General features: G+C 52.3%; 7 protein-coding genes and 1 non-coding gene across 8 annotated transcripts; 3 read left to right on the top strand and 5 right to left on the bottom strand.

Moving 5' to 3' along the window:
* Positions 1-246: 246 nt before the first annotated feature.
* On the bottom strand, positions 247-1,626 carry GLRG_11662 (brix domain-containing protein; the record flags this gene model as incomplete). Its single annotated transcript, XM_008102345.1, has 2 exons — positions 247-1,146; positions 1,198-1,626. 2 exons carry the CDS (start codon positions 1,624-1,626, stop codon positions 247-249), a joined length of 1,329 nt encoding a protein of 442 aa, XP_008100536.1.
* Positions 1,627-1,911: 285 nt separating this feature from the next.
* GLRG_11663 (DEAD/DEAH box helicase) lies at positions 1,912-4,281 on the top strand (the record flags this gene model as incomplete). Its single annotated transcript, XM_008102346.1, has 6 exons — positions 1,912-2,082; positions 2,140-2,283; positions 2,607-2,770; position 2,827; positions 2,987-3,619; positions 3,952-4,281. The coding sequence occupies 6 exons, from the start codon at positions 1,912-1,914 to the stop codon at positions 4,279-4,281; spliced, it is 1,443 nt and encodes a 480-aa protein (XP_008100537.1).
* A 551-nt stretch (positions 4,282-4,832) lies between these two features.
* Positions 4,833-7,383, bottom strand: GLRG_11664 (kinesin motor domain-containing protein; the record flags this gene model as incomplete). Its single annotated transcript, XM_008102347.1, has 3 exons — positions 4,833-5,828; positions 5,886-6,983; positions 7,045-7,383. 3 exons carry the CDS (start codon positions 7,381-7,383, stop codon positions 4,833-4,835), a joined length of 2,433 nt encoding a protein of 810 aa, XP_008100538.1.
* Positions 7,384-10,173: 2,790 nt separating this feature from the next.
* Positions 10,174-11,962, top strand: GLRG_11665 (uncharacterized protein; the record flags this gene model as incomplete). The annotated part of the gene is made up of 2 exons (XM_008102348.1): positions 10,174-10,942; positions 11,004-11,962. 2 exons carry the CDS (start codon positions 10,174-10,176, stop codon positions 11,960-11,962), a joined length of 1,728 nt encoding a protein of 575 aa, XP_008100539.1.
* A 683-nt stretch (positions 11,963-12,645) lies between these two features.
* On the bottom strand, positions 12,646-13,152 carry GLRG_11666 (uncharacterized protein; the record flags this gene model as incomplete). The annotated part of the gene is made up of 1 exon (XM_008102349.1): positions 12,646-13,152. The coding sequence occupies one exon, from the start codon at positions 13,150-13,152 to the stop codon at positions 12,646-12,648; it is 507 nt and encodes a 168-aa protein (XP_008100540.1).
* A 1,500-nt stretch (positions 13,153-14,652) lies between these two features.
* GLRG_13293 lies at positions 14,653-14,724 on the bottom strand. The gene has a single exon. It is a non-coding gene; the product is annotated as a tRNA-Arg (tRNA).
* Positions 14,725-15,422: 698 nt separating this feature from the next.
* On the bottom strand, positions 15,423-17,633 carry GLRG_11667 (Brf1-like TBP-binding domain-containing protein; the record flags this gene model as incomplete). The annotated part of the gene is made up of 1 exon (XM_008102350.1): positions 15,423-17,633. One exon carries the CDS (start codon positions 17,631-17,633, stop codon positions 15,423-15,425), a length of 2,211 nt encoding a protein of 736 aa, XP_008100541.1.
* Positions 17,634-18,837: 1,204 nt separating this feature from the next.
* GLRG_11668 (uncharacterized protein) lies at positions 18,838-19,526 on the top strand (the record flags this gene model as incomplete). The annotated part of the gene is made up of 2 exons (XM_008102351.1): positions 18,838-18,979; positions 19,033-19,526. The coding sequence occupies 2 exons, from the start codon at positions 18,838-18,840 to the stop codon at positions 19,524-19,526; spliced, it is 636 nt and encodes a 211-aa protein (XP_008100542.1).
* Positions 19,527-20,205: the final 679 nt, after the last annotated feature.

Here is a 20,205-nt window from a genome sequence, read left to right on the forward strand (position 1 = left end):
TATAGCAGAAAACTTGAACTAATGCAACGAATACCTATTTTTGCCTTGGAATCGAAACCCATTCATCAAAATTGGCTTCTTCACTGCTACAAATAAGACTCAAGGACCACCCAGCGATAAGATGTTTTTATGCGAAACTACTATTCGAACTCCTAGCTGCCTCTTCTTACGATAAACGTTAAGAAACATGCCATTTCTGGGGTATTATTTACTAGAGGTGCCCGCAGGCTACCTGCATCAACTCCTTCAACCGTTGACAATCTCGTCTTCTTCGTCTTCCCATTCCCCAGTGGCTTCCATACCCTCATTGACCTTGTACTCGGCATCACCCTCAAGACCTTCGCTGTCAAACTCGTCGTCATAGTCCATCTCTACGTCACTGTCATCGTCCGCAGCCTCGCCCTTCTCGGCTTTGGCTTTCCGCTTCTTCTCAATGTTTTCCTTTTGCTGTTTCTTGCGGGCCTCCTTCTCCTGCTGCCTCTTCTCCCAGCGCTTCTCTAACTCCTTGACCTGCTCCTTGGTCTTGTGGATGTACTCGTGCCACATGATCTTGCCAGCACACAGGCCTTCTTCAACCTTGGTCAAGCGCAGGCGCATACGCGGTCCCAGTTCAACCAGCTTGATGGCGCGCTTCTCGACGGCGTCATCTTCATCCGCGGCTTCGTCGTCAACAGGAGCGGCGCTTTTCTTGATCTTTTGGGCCTTCTGCTCCTTGACCTCGACCTCGGCGTCGCTATCGATCTCGCTGCCACTCGTAGCGTCCGTGAGATATCCGTCGCCATTCTCCCCGCCTTGAAGGAAATCGGCAATATCCTCAAGCTTTCCGAGGTTCGGTATACCACCCTTTCCGTTCGTCTTTGAGGCTAATAGCTTCTCGGCCTTCTCAAGTCTGCGTAATGGTCTCGAGATGCCGGTAGAGCGTGTGGTGATGGCGTAATGCCGCAGGTTGATGATGAAAGACCCTTCATTTTCAGGGTCGTTCTCTCGATTGAGTAGTAACGTTCGCTTGATCTTGCTGAGGGGGGTCGCATTCGGATTCAAGGGTGGGAAGACGCTGGACCATACAGAGGTCACTAGAGATTCCAGGTGTTTGGGAACCTTGGAGGTTGCATCGGCATCGGGCGTGTGGAAATTGTTCATGACCAGCTACAACAAGTTAGTAAAAGCTCAACACGAAAACGCATCGAGAGACTGTACCAATGGAGGCGCAAGCTGCTCCTTTCCGCTGCCTTTCGGGCGTCTTTGGGCCTTCTGAACATCCTTGCAAAGGGAGTACTTCTCGACTCGGAAATTCAACGTCGGACCGCGAGGCGTGAGGGCAACGCGCAGGTTGGTGTTGCCGCTTTCGGAGCGGGAGAAGAGCATGAGATGAGTGACGCCGAGGGGGCCGGTCATGACGACGTAATCCTTCAATCGGTTTGCTCTGCGTTCTTTCAGGCGGGCAGCAGTTCCTGGCTCCATGACCTTTCGGAAATCGGCAGCGAGTTGACTGACGCTGGAGCCGACCTCGCCCGCGCCGATGCGGATGACCATACTCTTGGGGTCCTTGGAGCCATGATTCTCGGCAACGGTAGCGGGGTTGTTGGCACCAACGTGCGTTCTCTTCTTGACTCTTTTGCGCGCCATTTGGGCGAGTCCTGGTGTCGGTTGAGCTGGATGGAAAACCCTCCCAGAGTCCGTAAATGGGAAGATCTGGCTCAGCTTCTCCGTCTCTCTTCGCAAGAAATTTTTTGGCGGGGCGGCGGCGATAAGGCGAAAAAAGGCGATGCACGTGCTGATAAGAGCACTGCTCCACTAAAAACATTCTGCTGGGCGTGGGATGTCATCGCGCCCACCTGCTAACTTTTGCGCCGTCAAATCACAACTTCACTTCTTTGCGCCGGACCGCAACTCGCAAAATCCCTAACGAAAATGCCTCCTACAAAGCGACAAAAGATCTCGCAAAAGAGCTCCCCTGTCAAGGAGTCCCGCGTCACTGACAGAGACTCGTCTCCCGCCTCATCAGTCGCCTCTCAACCCGAAGTCGAGGGTGGTGTTACTGCCGACGCTTCAGAGGAGGTCACAAAGAGCTTCAAGGATCTCGTAGGCCTCAAGACCCTCAACTATTCACTTTGAAATACCTTGCTAACCACTTGTTAGGGAGTTGCCGACTCTCTCTGCGACGCATGCGCTAATCTCGGATACACAAAACCCACTCCCATCCAGGCACAGTCGATCCCACATGCCCTAGCCAATCGCGACATCATCGGCCTGGCCGAAACTGGTTCGGGAAAGACAGCGGCGGTTAGTACAGACCTACCTCTTTCTTTTGATTTATAAGAAACGAGAATCTGCCCAAGGGTTCACGCCTAGTCTGGGAGTCTCTCACAGGAAACCATCAATGGAACTGCGTCAATATTCACCCAACACCCCGATGCTTCCTTTGTCCCCTCATTGCCCTGATAGAGGAGTTAATTCACCTCGATTTTGGGAGACATATCCTTATATCTAACTGGCTTTTATACTGCTACAACCCCCTTGACTTTTGTCCTCTGGCTGATTTATCTACTGTCCTCACGCGGCTACAATCAGGGAGTATGAGCGTATACTAACACCGGGATGTCTAGTTCGCGCTGCCGGTAATCCAGGCTCTCCTGGAAAAGCCTCAAGCATTCTTCGGGTTGGTACTGGCACCTACAAGAGAATTGGCCGCTCAGATCGGCCAGCAGTTCGAAGCTCTTGGCAGCTTGATCTCGCTCAGAACAGCAGTGATTGTGGGTGGTCTAGATATGTAAGCCTCAACAATTCCCGTCCCCCCGCACGTACTTACTTTCCAACTCTATCTAGGGTAACTCTTCCTGTCTCCTCCCTGTTCGTGAATGATATCTCCGCTTCTCATCGCACGTCACAATCCTATTCTTCCAAGCCAACCTTACAGCGACCCTGATAGTTTTCAAACATGTTTAACTTCTGATTGACAGAACGATACGCTAAATATAACTCACAGGTTGCTCAAGCCATCGCCCTTGGCAAGAAGCCACATGTCATCGTGGCAACACCCGGAAGGCTGGTAGACCATTTGGAAAAGACAAAAGGGTTCTCCTTGCGCTCTCTCAAATACCTCGTCATGGACGAAGCCGATCGGTTGCTGGACATGGACTTCGGCCCCAGCATCGACAAGATTCTCAAGTTCATACCCCGTGAACGCCGAACGTTTCTCTTCTCCGCCACCATGAGCTCTAAGATTGAGAGTTTGCAAAGAGCCAGTCTGCGCGATCCCGTACGCGTTAGCATCAGCTCCAACAAGTACCAGACCGTCTCAACTCTCCTGCAATACTACCTCTTCATACCGCACCAGCTGAAAGACACCTACCTTGTCTACCTAGCCAACGAGTTCGCTGGCAAAAAGCTAGTCGTCTTTACGAGAACAGTTTCCGAAACGCAAAGATTAGCCATCCTGCTCCGTACGCTAGGTTTCGGCGCTATTCCCCTCCATGGCCAACTCAACCAGACAGCCCGTCTCGGAGCCCTTAATAAGTTCCGCGCAGGAGAGCGATCAATCCTAGTAGCTACTGATGTGGCTGCCCGAGGACTCGATATTCCTCTCGTAGATGTCGTCATAAACCATGATTTAGCCCAGGTACGTGCTTTCCCATTAGTTGTACGATCCACCGGATTGCTTGTTGGAGGCAGTGAACGTTTCCGTTATCCTGTCGATTGCGAGACATGTTGGTACGAAATATCTCCCGAGCCCACTTCCTCTGCATGGTCTAGGCTTTCAGGTCTTGGCGGAAAATCGCCAATAGTATTGGGATGGGCTTGTCCACTGCACCACCAGTACCTTATCTATTCGCAGTGGATGGGTTAAGCAACATGCTTCAGCGTTTCTTTTATGCCTTTCTACATGATATAGCTGCACTCCTCCCATGCTTACCTATTATCACGCATGATCAATGTCTAACGAGCACCCAGGATTCAAAAACACATGTGCATCGTATAGGCCGAACGGCGCGTGCTGGAAAGTCGGGTATTGCCCTGAGCCTTGTTACACAATACGACCTCGAAATATGGTTGCGCATTGAGGCTGCTCTTGGCAAAAAGCAGGACGAGTATCCCACGCAGAAAGAAGAGGTCATGGTGTTCCAAAGCCGTGTTGAAGAGGCACAGAGACATGCCAGAATGGAGATGAAAAACCTCATGGAGACGAAGGGCAAGAAGGGATCGACGCTGAAGGGAAAGAGAGGCGGTGCGGGTGGCGGTAGAAAGCGGCGCCACGACGACATGGATACCGAGGAGGGTTAATGAGTATCGGGAGACAATGAGGCGTGATGCCACTGTCCTGTGAATATACAAACAATGGCATCCGTGCACTGGAGTTGAGAATCAGAACGTTATCAAGACTTTGCTGCAAGCCTGCAGATGAGGTGAGATGGATTGTTAAGTAATCCAGTGATTGGAGAGACAGCATCAATGAACGGCAGGTGAAAGTAACACTTAGAATGCTGAGCCAATCAAGTCTGTTGACGGTGACGAGGAAAGAATGTGCAGAGACTGGAACAAACATGCAGTCAAGGAGAAGCGCGAGGCAAGGAGTCAAGGCGGAAGTCGCGAGGTTGACTAGACAGAAAAGAGTGTAACGCTCGAGACAAACACTACAAAGCTCGTACAGCATTAATTAATGTTATATATGGTCTGTCATCGCAGACATTGCCTGCTCAGCTCCTTGGGCCTGAACGCCTGAACCCCCTTCCACAAAAGAATGAGTGTTCGACCAAAACATGGGTATATGCTAGAAAAACAAGCCTACCCAACCGGCGCAATCATCTCCCAAGATTATTGTGTAACTCGGTCAATCAAAAGTCATGATCGTTGACCGTCTCACAGCGCTTTGTTGCGAGCTTCCGCATTTTCTTCGGGCTCCCAGAGTTACTAGTGCCAGCTGTACTCTCGTTGCTAACGCGCAGCTGCTCCATCTTTTGGCCTAGATTGCTTACACCAGTGCCTGCTTTGCGGCCGCTGAAGTCGGCTCGTTCTTGGAGCGGCTTGCGCTTAGTTGGGCTTCTCGCTGCAAGTTCGCGTTTCAGAACCTCGTTTTCACGTCGAAGTCTCTCATTCTCGTCTTCGAGGTCCTCGATCAGTAAGTTTTCCTTGTCATCGCCGGCGTTGTCGTCCTCTGCCAAGGTGACACCAAGACCCTTCTCGAAGAGCTCCATCTTCCGGTCCCAGTGCTCTTCTCCCTTCTCCTGTTCTGCTGCGAGTGTCGCCTTCCAGCGGGCCAGTTCCATTTCAAAGCGAGCGTCGAACTCGGCCATGCAGTCTTCACGCACCGTCTGCTCTACATCTAGCAGTCTGTCTTCCATGCTGAGAAGATGTGCCTCGGCAGATATTCTCGCTTCGCGCTCGTTATCAAGCTCGATATGGAGATTCGTTATCTCTTCTTGCATCCGAGCAATCTCCAGTGCAGCATGCTCCATAAGAACCCTGTCTTCGTTATCAGAGCCTGGCGAAAAGCTGCGATGTCCCGCTGATCCGTGGCCAAAGTAGCCTCGTCGATGTTGCGGCAAATCAGGAGATCTAATTCCTGCAGATGGATGCGAGGTTGTGGGAGTATCTGCAAGCAGGGTTGACGTGATGCTTGGTATACGAGGTATTGTGACTTCTCTCGCCAGAGCGCTGTATCTGAGGATTTGTGAGGTAGCATTAACGTCACCTTGTGCGTCGGCCGTCACAATCATGACGGCTCGCTGGGCATTTCGGCGAGGCACAACTCCTGCAGAGGATGTCGCAGAGAACGAGTTGGAGAACAACAGTTCAGTCATCTTGCACTGGCGGAAAGGCATGACAGTCGGCTGAAAGATGATTGTTAGACTCACAAGATTTGGTGCAGCGCTTGCAACTTGACGTACCTTGTTACTGCTGCCCATACCACTTTGCGCCTGAAGGCATTGCCCCAGATACATAAGACTTTCATTGATCTTGCCAGCCTCAGCAAGGGTCGCCCCCTGGGTCTTTGCATCTCGAGCGCGCTCGCTTCCAGCAAGATCAACCACGGTTAATGTGTTGCCAACCCAGGCGCGACCCCGTCCAACCTTGGCCCGCTTCTTTACCTCGACGCAAAAGAAACCGTGGCTACGAGAAGAGACGCTGTTGCTTCCAGTTCCAGCAACTTGGCGTTCGTGTAAACCAGCTTCAAGCACCATGATAGCTTCCCTCATGTTGGTACACACAATCTTCTTTAGGCCAGCAACGACCTTCCTGTCAGCGGAATATTCAGTCGACTTGAAGAGCAAAGGTCGTCGTCGATACTCTTTTGTAGCATTGGACTTGATAGGCGGAGTCAGAAGATCATAGATCTTGTCGTTGTATACTTCGTACATGGACAGCACGACGGCATAGTCACAATCGGGGTCAGAGGACACGTTAACGGAGCTGATATCGGGAGAGCAAGGGAGAGCTGAGGGTCGCTGAAGGTTTCGTCGAGGAGTTGGTGGAGGATAATGTTCGCCCTTTGTCGAAGTTTTAGCAACGTCTTTCGTTTTGGATGCAACAGTCATGGTCATGAATTGCCTTTGCGCATCACCTTGATGCTCAAGATGCTCTTCGAGCATTAGCGTCGAAAGAGCATCACGTTGCTTGCGCCGCGGGGAGTCTGGAGTTGGAGGCACTAGGCGCACATCCCCAAACACAGACATGGACGGGGGCAGATGTGGTTTCTCATGGCGGCCAAGACGTAGGAAAGGGGTGCGAAGAAGGGAAACAGGGTCTCCTACAAGCATGGGCGTTCCTGCTCTTGATCCTCCCCCGCGGGAGGAGCCAAAGTCCGCAAACACAGTCTCGAGGAAGTACGGTGCCGAAATGATAATGGCGTCGGAAAAATCGGAGGCTTGAAGAGAGCCCTCTAGGTCCGGGGAGTCGTACAGGTTGGTGCCAATGGATCGGAAGACGACGTCGAGGGCGAGCTGGGTCATGCCTCGTGTTGAACGCGATCCGAGAATGGTATGAGACTATGTGTAATGTCAGTCATGATGCATCCACAGATGATAGGTGACCATCACTCTGAATTACCTTCCCAGAACCAGTGACGCCTAGAGTAGCAATCAGAGCATCGGTGCCCTGACCGCCATGAGGGGCCAAGACTCCCTCGACAAGTGAGGCGACTCCTATGCAGTGAAAAACGTCGAGCTGTGTTGCATCTTCCTCAAAAACCCTAGTGAAGGCGAACTTTTCCGTTGAACGTTTCCGATCGTTTGGTGGGTTCATGGTGATGTGAGTGGGGTGGGAGTCTTCATCGCACTCTTCGACATCCAAAAATCGATCAGACTGAGCAGCGCCGGCAGGAGGCGGTCGCAACCGCAGATAGACCTGGAATAGGTTGGCGGACTTTTGCGAAGATGAGGAATCCATGATTGAAATCTGCGTTTTTATCTCGCATATGGAAGAATTCGAGTGTTCGCGACGGTTACTGTCGAGCGAGGCACGTCAATCGCGTTGATGATGCTGCCCTTGGTCGAAGTTGACAGAGCTGGGTCCGGGGCGCGAATGTTGAAATGGCCAAAGAGACTCACTCAATCCTTGTTTACTGCGATGACCAGGCAACCGACGATAAGATAAGCGATGGTTTTGCTGTCCCGATTTGATAAGTGGAAGGAAGGGGCACGTGCCTCCCTGGTACCAATCTTGACCCTGCCACGTTTTGCACGGTGCTCTCCACTGAGACACAGTCCTGAGTTGGGCTTGTTCCCGGCGGGGATCGAGTTATGGTGTGGCGCCAGCTCCGACCGAAGGGGAACAAAAACGCAGTGCATGTTGCCTACGGCCCGACTGGTCAGGCAATCCGGTACCTTTGTTCCTGAGTATGGCAGCATCATCCCTCCCATCTTGGTTTTGAGTCAGACCCCGGCGTAGAGTCACGGCAAGATGAGACCAAAGTATAGGTATTGTGGAAGGTAGGTATGGTTGGCCAAAGACCTTTCTGCCGTTTGTCTTTGAAAGAAAGAAAAAAAGGTGGGGTGGAGAGGGGAGGTTCGCCAGCTCTAGGACCCTTCCCCCTTTTTTTCCTCGAGTTCCAGTCCTGCGTCGACCAACACAGTCTACAGTGCTACAATACAGCTACCTGCCTCTTGGTCAAAGTTTTGCTGGGGCTCGAAGTCAAATGGTTGAGGTCTGGCGCAAGCATCACCCGGCTTGACAACCCCTCATATTCCGTCTGTGAGTCATGAACAGCAAGAAGCCATACAACTGGGACCACTGCCATCCGAGGCAGTGCGAGCGAGTGTGGCCCCGCTCGTCGGAGCTTGGAGAGGGAAAAAAAAAAAAAAAGACAAGGGAAAATTGACTTCCCTCTTTCCTTACGTGGCTCATAATGGGTGGCTGCATTTGAGAATGATTGGTTCTAGATTCAGTTACATGACAGATCAGTTGACATTAGGTATAGTGTACGGGGTGCCCAAGGGCCTGTCTGCTAAGAGGCGGAAGAATGATGATTTGGCCCTCGATTGCCCATCGACTCCTGGAATCCTTGCCTCTCATGAAAACGGTCGTGGAAGCCGAGGCGAATCAGCAGACCTCACCCACTAATTCTGCGTCTGCAAGGCGAACAGTGGGCCTAGTGTCTCGACACAGCCCAATGTGGGTGAGGAATGTCACTATGTAAAGAGTCAGACTGGGAAACCTCGATGCTATGGGATTCTGATCCACAATGTCTGGTGTAAGAGTAAGTTTGTGCTGGCTGGCCTCATGCTGCACCTCTTGCTCCTGCTGGTTTCTGCTGTTGACACTGTTATGGGTGAAGAGGTGTCAACAGGAGGGGACGGTGAGATGAACACCTCAGTTTCTAGCTCTGGCTAATAGTTGGTGGTTGATGATGTCCTGTCCTGGGTCGTCAAGGCTAATGCTACGGGGTCATAAGGGAAAAGCCGGGAGTTAGACTCTGCCATGATGAGAGACATAATCAGCCTATACCCATGTCGATCTGGACCAGCTTGACAGATGACGACAGGTGGAGGAGGGGCTGGTTGAAGACATTCACGGACGGGGGCAGGCAGGCACGCAGGGTGAGGTGACACAACCGGAAGGAGGGGCAGAGGTCGTTTGAGCTCGACTTGAACCTGGGAGAGAGGGGACGACGAGTTGCAGACGCCAGGCTTTTCCCCTCAGGGCCCTTTCCTCCACAGTTTAGTGATCTGATCCACTAATGACGATGCGTCTCCAGCAGAATTTCAGCATCTGCAGGGCATTAGTCGGAGGCGTCAGGGGAACAAATCGTGAAATGGCGGTGACGGCACGCTGAAAGCGGTTAGGTTGGCTCGCTCCCCACTTTAAGCGAACCAGACAATGCCAGGTTCCCACACCTGAAAACCCCACCGAACGGGGATGTCGAGAAGCAAAAAAGGGAAAAAAAAAAGGCAGGCAAGCATGAAGGGTAAAAGTGAAAGACAGAAGGAGGAGAAGAAAAAAAGAAAAGAAAAAAAAAAGTCGATTGGGTGTGGAGCACCGTACCAAGACGCAAGAACGGAGCGGCAACTGGGGTGCCATATTATTTTCGGGATCCCGGTGCCTGACCCCTTCCCTTCCTTTTTTCACTCTTTCCCATCTCAACCACCACCAGCACAAATCCAAATTCCACGAGACAACGAAGTCGCCCTACACCTTTTGAAAGGAGCACCCCTAGAACTTGATACTACACTTCGTCGAGAATCATGTCCGCCGCTTTCGCTGAGCTGTAAACGCCCACTGCGGGGGTGCCTGCGCTGGGCACCTCTGCAGTCCAGCAGCCATCGAGACATTCAATCCCTTCTCTTATTCTCGACGAAGTTCAACCCAGGCTTTCACTGTCCGGTGCCCTCCAACGGGACGGCTCTGGCCCATTCACGGAAGTCTGCATCTGATTTCACCCAAATCGACCACCAAGCCCACTATTCACCGGGCTACGAGAGGCCTATCCGCTGGAAGAAAATATCTTCACATCCACCTCTCCCGACCTCCACGACTTCCACCTCGGCTACTCCAGCCACCTCTATACCTCTTTCCGTCCTCAACACCTTAAAGACAATACAATACATATGTCGCGCATCATAGCATCGAGCACAAAGCAAAAGAATTACACCTACGCCATAGCCATAACCCATTGGGCATACATACAGTAACCGACCACGCCCTCTAAATACCACACCGTTTCCCTGCACGACTGCTACAATGTCTCGCAACATTCGCAACAAGTCCTCTGTGGCTTCCCGCAAGGCCACGAAGCGTTGCGACTCCATCACATCCTCCTCGTCCTTTGACTTGTCTGACGACGGAGGCTACTCTGCAGTCGAAGACATCAGCGATTCTTCCGACGACGATGAGGAGGATGTCGATGCGGCCGAGGAGGAGCATATTCTACACGAGGTGCTACCCCCCTCTAATATACAGAGCCCCCCTCGGCCGCCCGTTGTCCGAGATGACGACGACGATGAAGAAGAAGACGATCAGGAACAGGAAGAAGAAGATGAGGAAGACGGCGCTGCCGATGTTGAGGACAGCGCGAGTTGGGACGGCATCATGTCCGAGATTGATGAAAGTGCAGCTTCTGACCACCATCAACGGTCAGTCGAACGGCATGTTCGCTTTGATGTCCCCTCGAGTGATTCCGACTCCACCGACACCGAGGATGACCATGCCGACTTCTTCCCTGACATATTTGTTGACCAAAGCTCTCTCGACCCGGCCTTCCGCCGCGAGATCGAAAATGATGATGAAAATGACGAGTCTGAAAACTCGAACTCATTCTGGGACTACCATGGCGACTACCATGGAGCCTATGGATACGCTCCTGACGCCGAATCAGATGTTGAGGCCCTAGTTCAGGAGCTCGGCGACGATGACACACCCATCGCTACCCCTATGGCAGCCGGCGAAGTCTCCGAGATGCCCACTCCGGTCGCAGCTTTTGAGGAAACCCAAGAGCTAGACGGCTATGAGAGTGAGTTTGTGCTTTGTGACGAGGACTGGAGAACTTGTGATTGCTGACACTTCCCGATTAGCTGATGGTGATACAACTGAAGAAGATGAACCGGAACCCGTTGTCCGCCGCAAGATTAAGCGCCCTGAACCGCCCGCTAGCCAGTGGGACGATTCTGATACGGATCTCCCGGTCAAGGGCGAAAGAGGTCGGCCGCGTGTTGGCCGCTTCAACCTAGACAACTCTGAGCGAAAGCCCATTGCTGTCGTTAACCCCATATCCCGCAAGATGATGATATTCACTCCCCACCGTCGCCGCCAGCTTGATCTGTCACCTGAACAGTTCAACTTCCAGTATCTGCCTCCCATTGACGAGAACCAGAACTCTCCCATGCTCAGTAGCTCTGCCCAGATCATGATGAGCGCCATGTTCTCGTCCAACACGTTTGGTGATTACCTCAACACACAAGCCATGGGGCCTGCCGAAGCCTTTTTCCCCTTCCCTTCGGAACCCAATACTGCCGATGAGAGCTCAGACGTGGGCTTTGACGAGGAGGGGGGAGACGATGAGGTGGAGAAGAGCCTCAATATCAGCGACTTCATCGAGTTCGATGAAAATCATTCCTCTGGCGAGGAGGACGAGGAAAACCAGTGGGATGGCGACCCCCTGGGTTCTACCCCTGTTCGTCCACGTACGACATCGAGCGATGTGGACTTACATTCTCATATCAACGCCAACAACGTGGGGGCTTTCCGTCGCGACCAAATTAACCAGCGACTCATCCTCAGCGATAAAGCCACACAGGACTCTCTCGCCCTCAGCAGTCCTTACAACTACACTGCCCTGCGTGGCCTCAAGTCGGACCGCTTCAAGACGGCAGCCGTTCCCTTAACACCTCTCCGGCGGTCTAAGAAGCAGATGCGCGACCTCGCTCGCAGCCCCCTCGAGTCAATGTCGCAAAAACGCAAAGCATCCGGCGAGATACCCATTGGCCATAAGCGCCAACGTAGCATCTCGGACGTCAACTTGCTGCATCTCTAATGTGGTGGTGCAGCCTTTTGTTTATCCGAAATGTCCGACACAAAACGTTTGAGGATGGCGTGACAATGCTGCCCCCAAAGCAAAGGGCACTTGTCATCCCTGGCCTCATACCTGGCTCCGACTGACTTTTTCATTTTCTTATGTTACACGAGTTCTTACTCGGGCCCGTCAAATCGAGGGGAATGACGGTAGACAAAAGCACCAAAGCAACGGGTACTTGGCTAACGCCAGTGCCAGGAGGGTAGCCCGACGAATGGCGTCAGCCCCATGCGGCCAACTGATTTTTGCAATTGTTGGAGAAATCCCCCTCAAGCACCAAGATGACTTGAGGTAGTTGACAATCTTTGTCTCCTAGTTTCGTATCAATGAAAAGCATGAAATTTAATAATGTTTACTTGTCATTGTGACGATTATGTTGCTTGTAGTCCTTGTGCTCATGGCCGGCATCCTGGTGCAGATCAACAATTTATGGAAGCAGTTGTGTTGCAATAGCACTCCCCTTGACAGAAGGCCGAGATAGCCATGGTTTGCTGCTACATTCAGGGATCATATATACAAAGGGATGTTTATCCACTCTCAAGACTGGTGTAGTGTGCTATGGTCTCGTCATTGCCACGGCCCTGTCCGCCCTACTACCTCTTTGGCCCCTCCCTTCATCCAGTCAAAGTCTCTAGAAACAACATTCAGCTGTAAGTGGCAATAGCATCATTGAACGCTGTTCCAATCCTGCCCACCAAAGTCTCAGCAGCACCCTTTAGTGACTTGGGGACTTTCTCAACAACTGCCGCGCTGAACTTGTCAGTGGCGCTCTTCTCCTGCTTGAGATTCAGCAAGATGACGGGGCTCAGCAAGAGCTTGTCGAACTTTGGCTTCGCGTCAACGACGTTGCCGAGTGTGGTCTCGACGCCGCCAGCAAGGTTTTGTGTTGACTGAGCGATAGTGATGGCCTCGATGGCATTTAGCGGCGCCGAATCCTGGGCGATGCTAATGGCTTCATTGATCTTGATAAGAAGCTTGGCTGATTCAACGACTATGGGCAGCGTGCCAAAAAGCCCGCCATCCCAGGAGGCGACAGTTTTGCCCAACTTCGTGTTTGATGCGGCGATCTCATCCGTGGCGGACACGATGGCGGCGCCGTCGGCGAGGACGGAGCCGGCGAAGAGGCCGAGGAGGGAGAGGTTCAGGAGCATTGCAGCGAGCGTCTTTCTAGACGAAGTTGGATGTTGGTCGATTTACCGAGCTACTGATTCATGATCAGAATGTCGAAGTGCTAAGAAACACGGACTCTTCTCGTCAAAGACGGCTATTCCAATGGTCCTTTATACTGTCCTTGAACATCTCGCATGCCATCATTACATTCGGTCACATCAGCTTTCTCACTACTACAAAGCATCCGCCTATCAAAGCATCATAGTGCTTAGCAGACTTTCATCTAGTACATTCCCCCCCGCAATCCCATATTGCAGGTGACGTTCAACTACCACATGCAGGCATAGCCGACGTGTGATCGCGCCGTCGCCGTCCCAGAATTCTCAAATCATCCCTCGCCCTTGGCCGAAACTCCTACCTAATTCTCACGAAAGAAACCACGAAGCACCACAAACACATGCTCCCCAAGGGTTCCCCGACCTTTTCGAGCCGAGGAGCGCAAGGATATTTACCCCGGATTTCTAGTGTCGTCCCCCAACTTCTCCCCTGCTCGCCTCGCCGATCAGCCTTCAACCCCTCATGCAGTGAGTGTGCCTGCCAATGTGACGGCCCGACGCTATTCGAGGTGCGCGGATGGCAGCTATTGGACCGACCGTAGCAGGCCAGCGCTGGCAGTGTCACTGTTCGCCCGGGCTGCAAATATTGATGCGGGGAAGAGGTGCGGTTGGTGCACGCCGGCAGCCTTTTTTAGCCTTTTTGAGGATGGGCCAATGGTTCCTCCGAGCTTTAACCTCGTCGGGTAAGGATGGTCTTCAGCCTCGGAGGTTGCGATGGCAGTCACATCATGTCATCATGGTGAATTGCAATTGATCATCTTCACTTGTGGGAGCACAACAGCGAGAAGTGAAGCACAATAGCAATGGTATTGTGGTGATCTGGATGGTGGTGGTGATGGATGGAGGAAATCCTCCACCCAAGGCTACGGCAGAGGCTGGCGATGAAGGTGAGGGGCCCGGGAGGTCACGTGACCTCCCCAGCACACGGGCCCCCCCACAACATCACTTCTCACCTACTTACTGCCTGACAGGCTGGCTTCTAAGTCTGCTCTTGTCAGCGTCTCTTGTATCATGGCTACTTCACACCAGTGACAGAGCAGCCCACAGATAGATCGTGTGTAGTACATTTGTGCTATTTACTGAGCTGTTTTACATCATCCATTCTGTGAGATTCAGAGAGTAGCTAGACGAAGTACATTTTGATAAGTCGTAGGGAATCTTCTGTAGCCCAAACAAGCCGACCAGAAAGGAAGGGCTCGGACTGTTGTTGTTTGTTGTTCACATAAGCGCGTTGTATCTGGATCAAGTCCTATCAGGATAAAGGGGTAAATCTAGAAAACGAAGTGGTTCACTCTATATACTACCTGCCACTTGATACGTTCAGTAGACGTGACAGTTGGATTTTGCTAAGAAATAAACTGCTATTGCACATACGCGCGCGCACACGCATACACAGTAGGTAAAAGGGTCAAAACAATTAAAATGCGACCGAGCTGGGACTCGAACCCAGAACCTCCACCACCGGAAAGTGATGCGCTGCCATTGCGCCACCCGGCCATTGTTGATTGTTGAGACGTCTTATTGGAGCGAGTGTTCTAGAATGGCTTGGTGGTGCGAAAAACGCAGGCTTTTCAGAAAACAACAGGCCCGGAAGGGGACCGGCGGGTCCAGATCGCGTTAACGTAGGACCGAGTGACGCGACAAAAGGTTAGGGGACCGTAGATCAGAATAAACGTCACAATCGACCCCTAGCTCAACTCACTGTTGCCTCCTTTATTTACTCCGTACAATTGCAGCCTCTGGCACGTACCTCTATCCCTCTCTATTAAGGAAAGTTACCATGGTTTCGGCTCGCTGAAGTTGGCTTATAATCTTCATGCTTGGAGTGACTACATGCACAATTGCTTCGACAATCATTGGTCGCCGTTTGAAGTTTAGTCTAAGTGGCGTAACTGGGTGATAAGGGTCCGAGGGTAGACATGCCGGCTGTAATTAACGCAACACAACAAGAGTATATCAACCAAAGACACACAGTCAGGAGCGGCAATCGAAAATATAGTAACCAGAAGAATTACTTTTGACGAATCTGCAAATTTGCTTCGTTGGCCTACAAATGCATGACTCCTGTGACGCATGCAACTGTACTGTCACACGACCAACCGTACTAGGCACTTGGGTATATAAATATGACGACGCCGCCGTTCTCGATGTTGGCTGACCCAGAGGATGACGATGCATCCAGCAACGATCTACGATCACTCGTCATCGTCGTTCAGTCCGAAGTCATCATCGCCTTCGTCCTCTTCTCCCATCCCCTGATCATCCTCATCGTACATGTGGGACTCGTCACCCATGTCGTCGTAGTCATCTCCACCGCCAAACTCATCATCCTGATGTTCGTACTCTTGACCCTCAAGAGGTTCAATTTCCTCCTCCTCTTCCTCCTCCTCATAGATGGTCTCGTCAATCACACTGGGCGCCTTGCTGGTCGGGCGGCTGGCAGCTTCACTCTCCGGCCGGGATCCCGGGTCACCCTTGTCCGGCACGTCGAACATTTGCCTGATGGCGTCGTAGTTGATGCGTTTCGAGAAGCCTCTCTCCTTCATCACGTTGACTGCTGCCTCTCCGGGTGTGCTTGCAGGAGTCGTCTGGCCCTCACCAATGCGTGGTCGCTTCTTCCGTTTACGGTCCTTTTTGGGTTTCTTCTCTTCGAGCTTCTTTCTGAATAGGCGTTCTTGCGACTGGCGCAGCCAGTCTTTATTCTCGTTGACCCACAGCAACTCCTTGATTTTGATCTCCTCGGGTGTCAACATGCAGTTCAACACCTCGGGATCATCAGCAAACTCGTCTTCGCCGACCTCTGGTGCCATCGATACAGCCCTGTTGGGCTGCTGCTGAAGCGCCCAGATGGAATGGATGCGGGCACGCTGCTCAGCGTTGCTGAAAGCTTTGGCATGCTCGTATGTCTCCGGGTCGTTCATGATCTCCGAGATCTGCTCCTCCATTTGCGCCTCGTCCTCCTCCCACTCGTTGTCGATGGGCAAAGAAGGCTTAGGTTGACGTCCATTCTTATTGGTGGCATCCTGTCGTGACGCTTCCTCGCTCTCTTTCTCTGCATCACCAAACTCCTCTGCCAAGCCTTCGAGATGCTGGGTGCTGTTCGTGTCTCGTAGTGCCGGCTCGTCCTGAGCAATCTGGGAAGGAAGTGGGGGGATAATGAAGCCGTCCTTGTCTCGGCGGTATTCAACGGCGGGAGCTGTAGATAAGTCGGGAGGGGAAAGAGAAGGTGCCGGCGCGGTTCTGGTATTTTGGCCTTCATCCGTAACTTTACGCTTGCGCTTCTTGCCCAGCTCCTCCTGCTGCTTCTGCCAAGCCTCTGTGCCTTTGTAAAATGAAGGCGGGTCGTGCGAACTGGAACTGAAGTCCTGTGACAGAAAGTCCTCCACCGTCATCTTACTGGCCTCAGTGACGTTGAACTCCTGAAGACGTTCTTGTATAGTGTGGGTCGTGACCTTGACGACATAGACGACTTCTCTGGTCGTACGCCTAAAGTTGTGCATTCTGGCGGCTATGAGTAAACAAGCACCACAGATACCGGATGGACGACGGCCCATAACGATCCAGTCCTGCTTCATGCGATGAACGAGACGGACAGCATCTTCAGCAACCCTATTAGTCATGTGCTTAAACTCAAGCTTGGAAGCGAGCCGGAAAAGGATATCCTCGGGGAATACCGGGGCCTCTCCGTTGCCAAAGATGTACACGACCCTGTTCAGAGCCTTGAAAGCTCGGCCAAGCTTGAAGACATTGATCTGCGTGAGGTCGGCAAGATCGATAAGCATGATCTTGCAAGGTCGCTCGGTGCGGCAAGCAGTGTAAAGGCAGACGGCGGCAACCATGACGAGGGTGCGACCTTGAACAAAGTTGGCCTGAGATGCGAGCTTGAAGACCTGAACGGCGGTGTTGACAGTGTTGTCGCTCAGGTTGAGTCTCTGGGCGTACCCCTGCATCAAGGAGCGAGCCTCGCGAATGGACTTTTCTCGGTCGTCGGAGCCACCAACACGGCGGAAAGCAGGGCCCATTGTCCGCACGCCGGCCTGATCGGCGGCGACGTAGCTTCCCTGCACCATGGCGGCACCCGAAGAGGTCTCCCCGAACTGTACTTCGGCGACAATGTTGCTGTCGTCAGCGACTCGACCGCAGGTCTGGCACACGCCATCGACGACATTAGGCTTGACACAGGTTTTGTTCGGACATTGTGGGCGGTTCGAGACGGCGACGGTCGGTGCTCTGGAGCGGTTCAGCTGTGCTTGGGCGACAGCACTGGCGGCGGCGGCAGCGGCGGTTGCCTGTTGGCGTTCGGCTTGTTCACGAATGGCCCGAATACGGTTGGGGGGTTGAAACGGCTTCGATTTGCCCACCGTCGGTTTCTGGGATTTCTTCGTCGGTGTGAGAAAGGACGACATCGTGACCGTGTTATAATCCCTCGTAGGCAGGGCGGCCGAGTGTCAATGCTTTCTTTGGGGAGGGGGGGGGTGTTCTTTTTCTTTTCTATTCTGGCTTCTTCTCCAAAGAGAGCTTTTGAAGGGCAGGAAAGGTGCTGCAAGAATGAAACCAGAAAAATAGGCGGGGCTCTGATTGATGGGACATACAGAGGCGTTGATGTTCTTGAAGCCCCTCCCTTTTCTCCAGCACCAAGCAGAAAGCGCAGCCTGTCTGCTTGCTTGCACCTTGGACGACAGAGGCCAATTGTATGGGGAACGCGGCCTGTTGCGTGGGATCTTGCGCGTTGAATTACGCGGATAACGGTGAGGACGTCGACGAATGGAGTGTAAGTGAATTGAAGACGACCCTGGGCGCTGTTGGTGGGATGTCTGGAGGGATACTGGTGGTGGGCGGAATGAAGAGAGGAATGAAAAAACTAGTGGGGTCGGCGACGAGATGGTCGAGCGGGAGAAGGTGCGAGGGACCAAGAGGACCGTTATGGGTACCAGATGCTGCTGAGTCATGCCTCTGATGGCCTTGTTTCCCAAAAGGGAAATCTCCATTTCTCTCCCAGTCTGCTAGAGCCACCGGTTCGAGTCTACCTTGGTTCATGATGCGAAACTGCAAATTTCTTTCACGTCTATTTACAGTACAAATTTTGGGTTTAAAAGCAACATTTCCTTTTCTTTCCTTTTTTTTTTCTCTTCTTTGTCTTCCTTCTCCAATTGGTCACTTACCACGATGCAGTCGATGTGTCGAGAACTCCCCGCCATGCAGCTGGGGCCACTGCCATATTGGGAACTAGTCAGCGCAAGCGCATCGCTGCGCCGCTGTGGAGAGGTCACCTGCGATATCTCCCTCACGTCACTGTCGCGAGCCAGATCGTGCATATTGACATACTGCATGCTATGGTCCACCTAAAAGCGACAAACCACAATGTCTCTTAGTTTCTTTTCATTGGCGGGCTCTGGGCTCATTGAACCACCCCAGGTGCCTAGTCCAGAGGAACCCTGCATGTTTCCTTGCTCTAGCAACTAATACATCGTGGTGTTCGTCGAGTGAGGGGCAGCCCGCGTCAACTTGGCTAACACCATGCATACTACATACATGGTTGTTATAGCAAGTAAGCATGCAGTTGCTTGTGATTTAGCCTATTTAAACCTCGACATTCGCACCTTGAATTTCATGCTAGGTCACCGACTACAATTCAACCTCTCACTGGCGCTTCACTCTATCTCGTCTATCATGTCATCCGATGCCTTCACCCTTTCTGCCCCTCCCGGTACAGACGTTTGGAAGAAGCCGCCTTCTCACTATGTCTACAATGGTAACATTGACCCAGCGATAATTCCAGAATCATGTAACTGCTAACGATCCCAGCCCCGACCAAGGCCGTTCCAACCAAGTCACTCAGTCAATTCAAATCCGCTCAGATCACCTTCTCCGCTGACTGGTCGGAGCAATACGACCAAGCGGGCCTGATCCTTACATTTGACTCTCTCTCCGATCGTGAGCAAAGGTGGATCAAGACTGGTCTGGAGTACTACAACGGCACCCCGCAGATCAGCACCGTAACCTGCCATACCTGGGCCGACTGGAGTATTGTCCCTCTCGCCGCTTTCGGTGATACCAATTCCGTCACCGTCCTTGTCGAGAAGGCTCAGGACAACCTCGGCTTAAGTCTCTGGATATACTATGTGAACCAAAATGGCACCAAGGCGCCGCTGCGTGAGGTTTGCTGGGTGTATGGAGACGACGACGCGTCAGGCAAGGACTGGAACTTGACGGTTGGTGCTCTGGTGGCCCGGCCAGAGAAGGATGCAAAGAGTGATCTTGACGTCCATTTCAAGGACTTCGATGTGCAGTGGCAGTGATATACTTTATTGATGTTGTGGTGCTGTATTCATGTTGCGGTAGCAGTTCCTCGAACCTGTCTTAGTCTCAACCGCTGTCTCAATCAACCCAGAGACCACTCTCTCGCCGCCCACTGCCTTCACCATCGTCAGATTTAGTGGTCTGTAAACAGTTCCAAGGCTTTTCTGCTCATTTAACAATCGTCTTGGAATCAAGCGTTGCCTGAAGGATCAGCTTTTGGTTGTCTTCTGGTTCCCTGCCTCCTACGAGGCAGAATATAAGGTCTTATATGTTGCGCGCCATGGCCATCTTCGGCTTATGATTCCACAATTGTGATTCCAGCTCTCCTTGGTTCGAAAGAATCCGAATTAAAAGACCAACTTCACTAGCACTCGTTGCACGACACCTCGGCTAGAGTTGCGATGCCTGTAAAGCCAAGTATCATGCTCCGCTGGTTGAGGAAATCCTCAATGTAGTCCGCCACGTTGCCATTCTTGATAATACTCTTTGACGTGGCAAATTACTTCCAAGCAGCAAAAGTGACGAAGTGAGGCACACATGGATTTCCTCATCCCCTTGTGTCAGTATTGCCAAACGGCGACTTCGATGGAGTTATGGCGGAAGTCGGCGGGGCTAGCGTAGGTCCTCGCATAGCTTTGTGTTGTTGCACCAGTTCCCGTAGCTTTTAAGCCCGTTCCA

Source organism: Colletotrichum graminicola (assembly GCF_000149035.1).
Source record: "Colletotrichum graminicola M1.001 genomic scaffold supercont1.102, whole genome shotgun sequence".
Taxonomy (NCBI): Eukaryota; Fungi; Ascomycota; class Sordariomycetes; order Glomerellales; family Glomerellaceae; genus Colletotrichum; species Colletotrichum graminicola.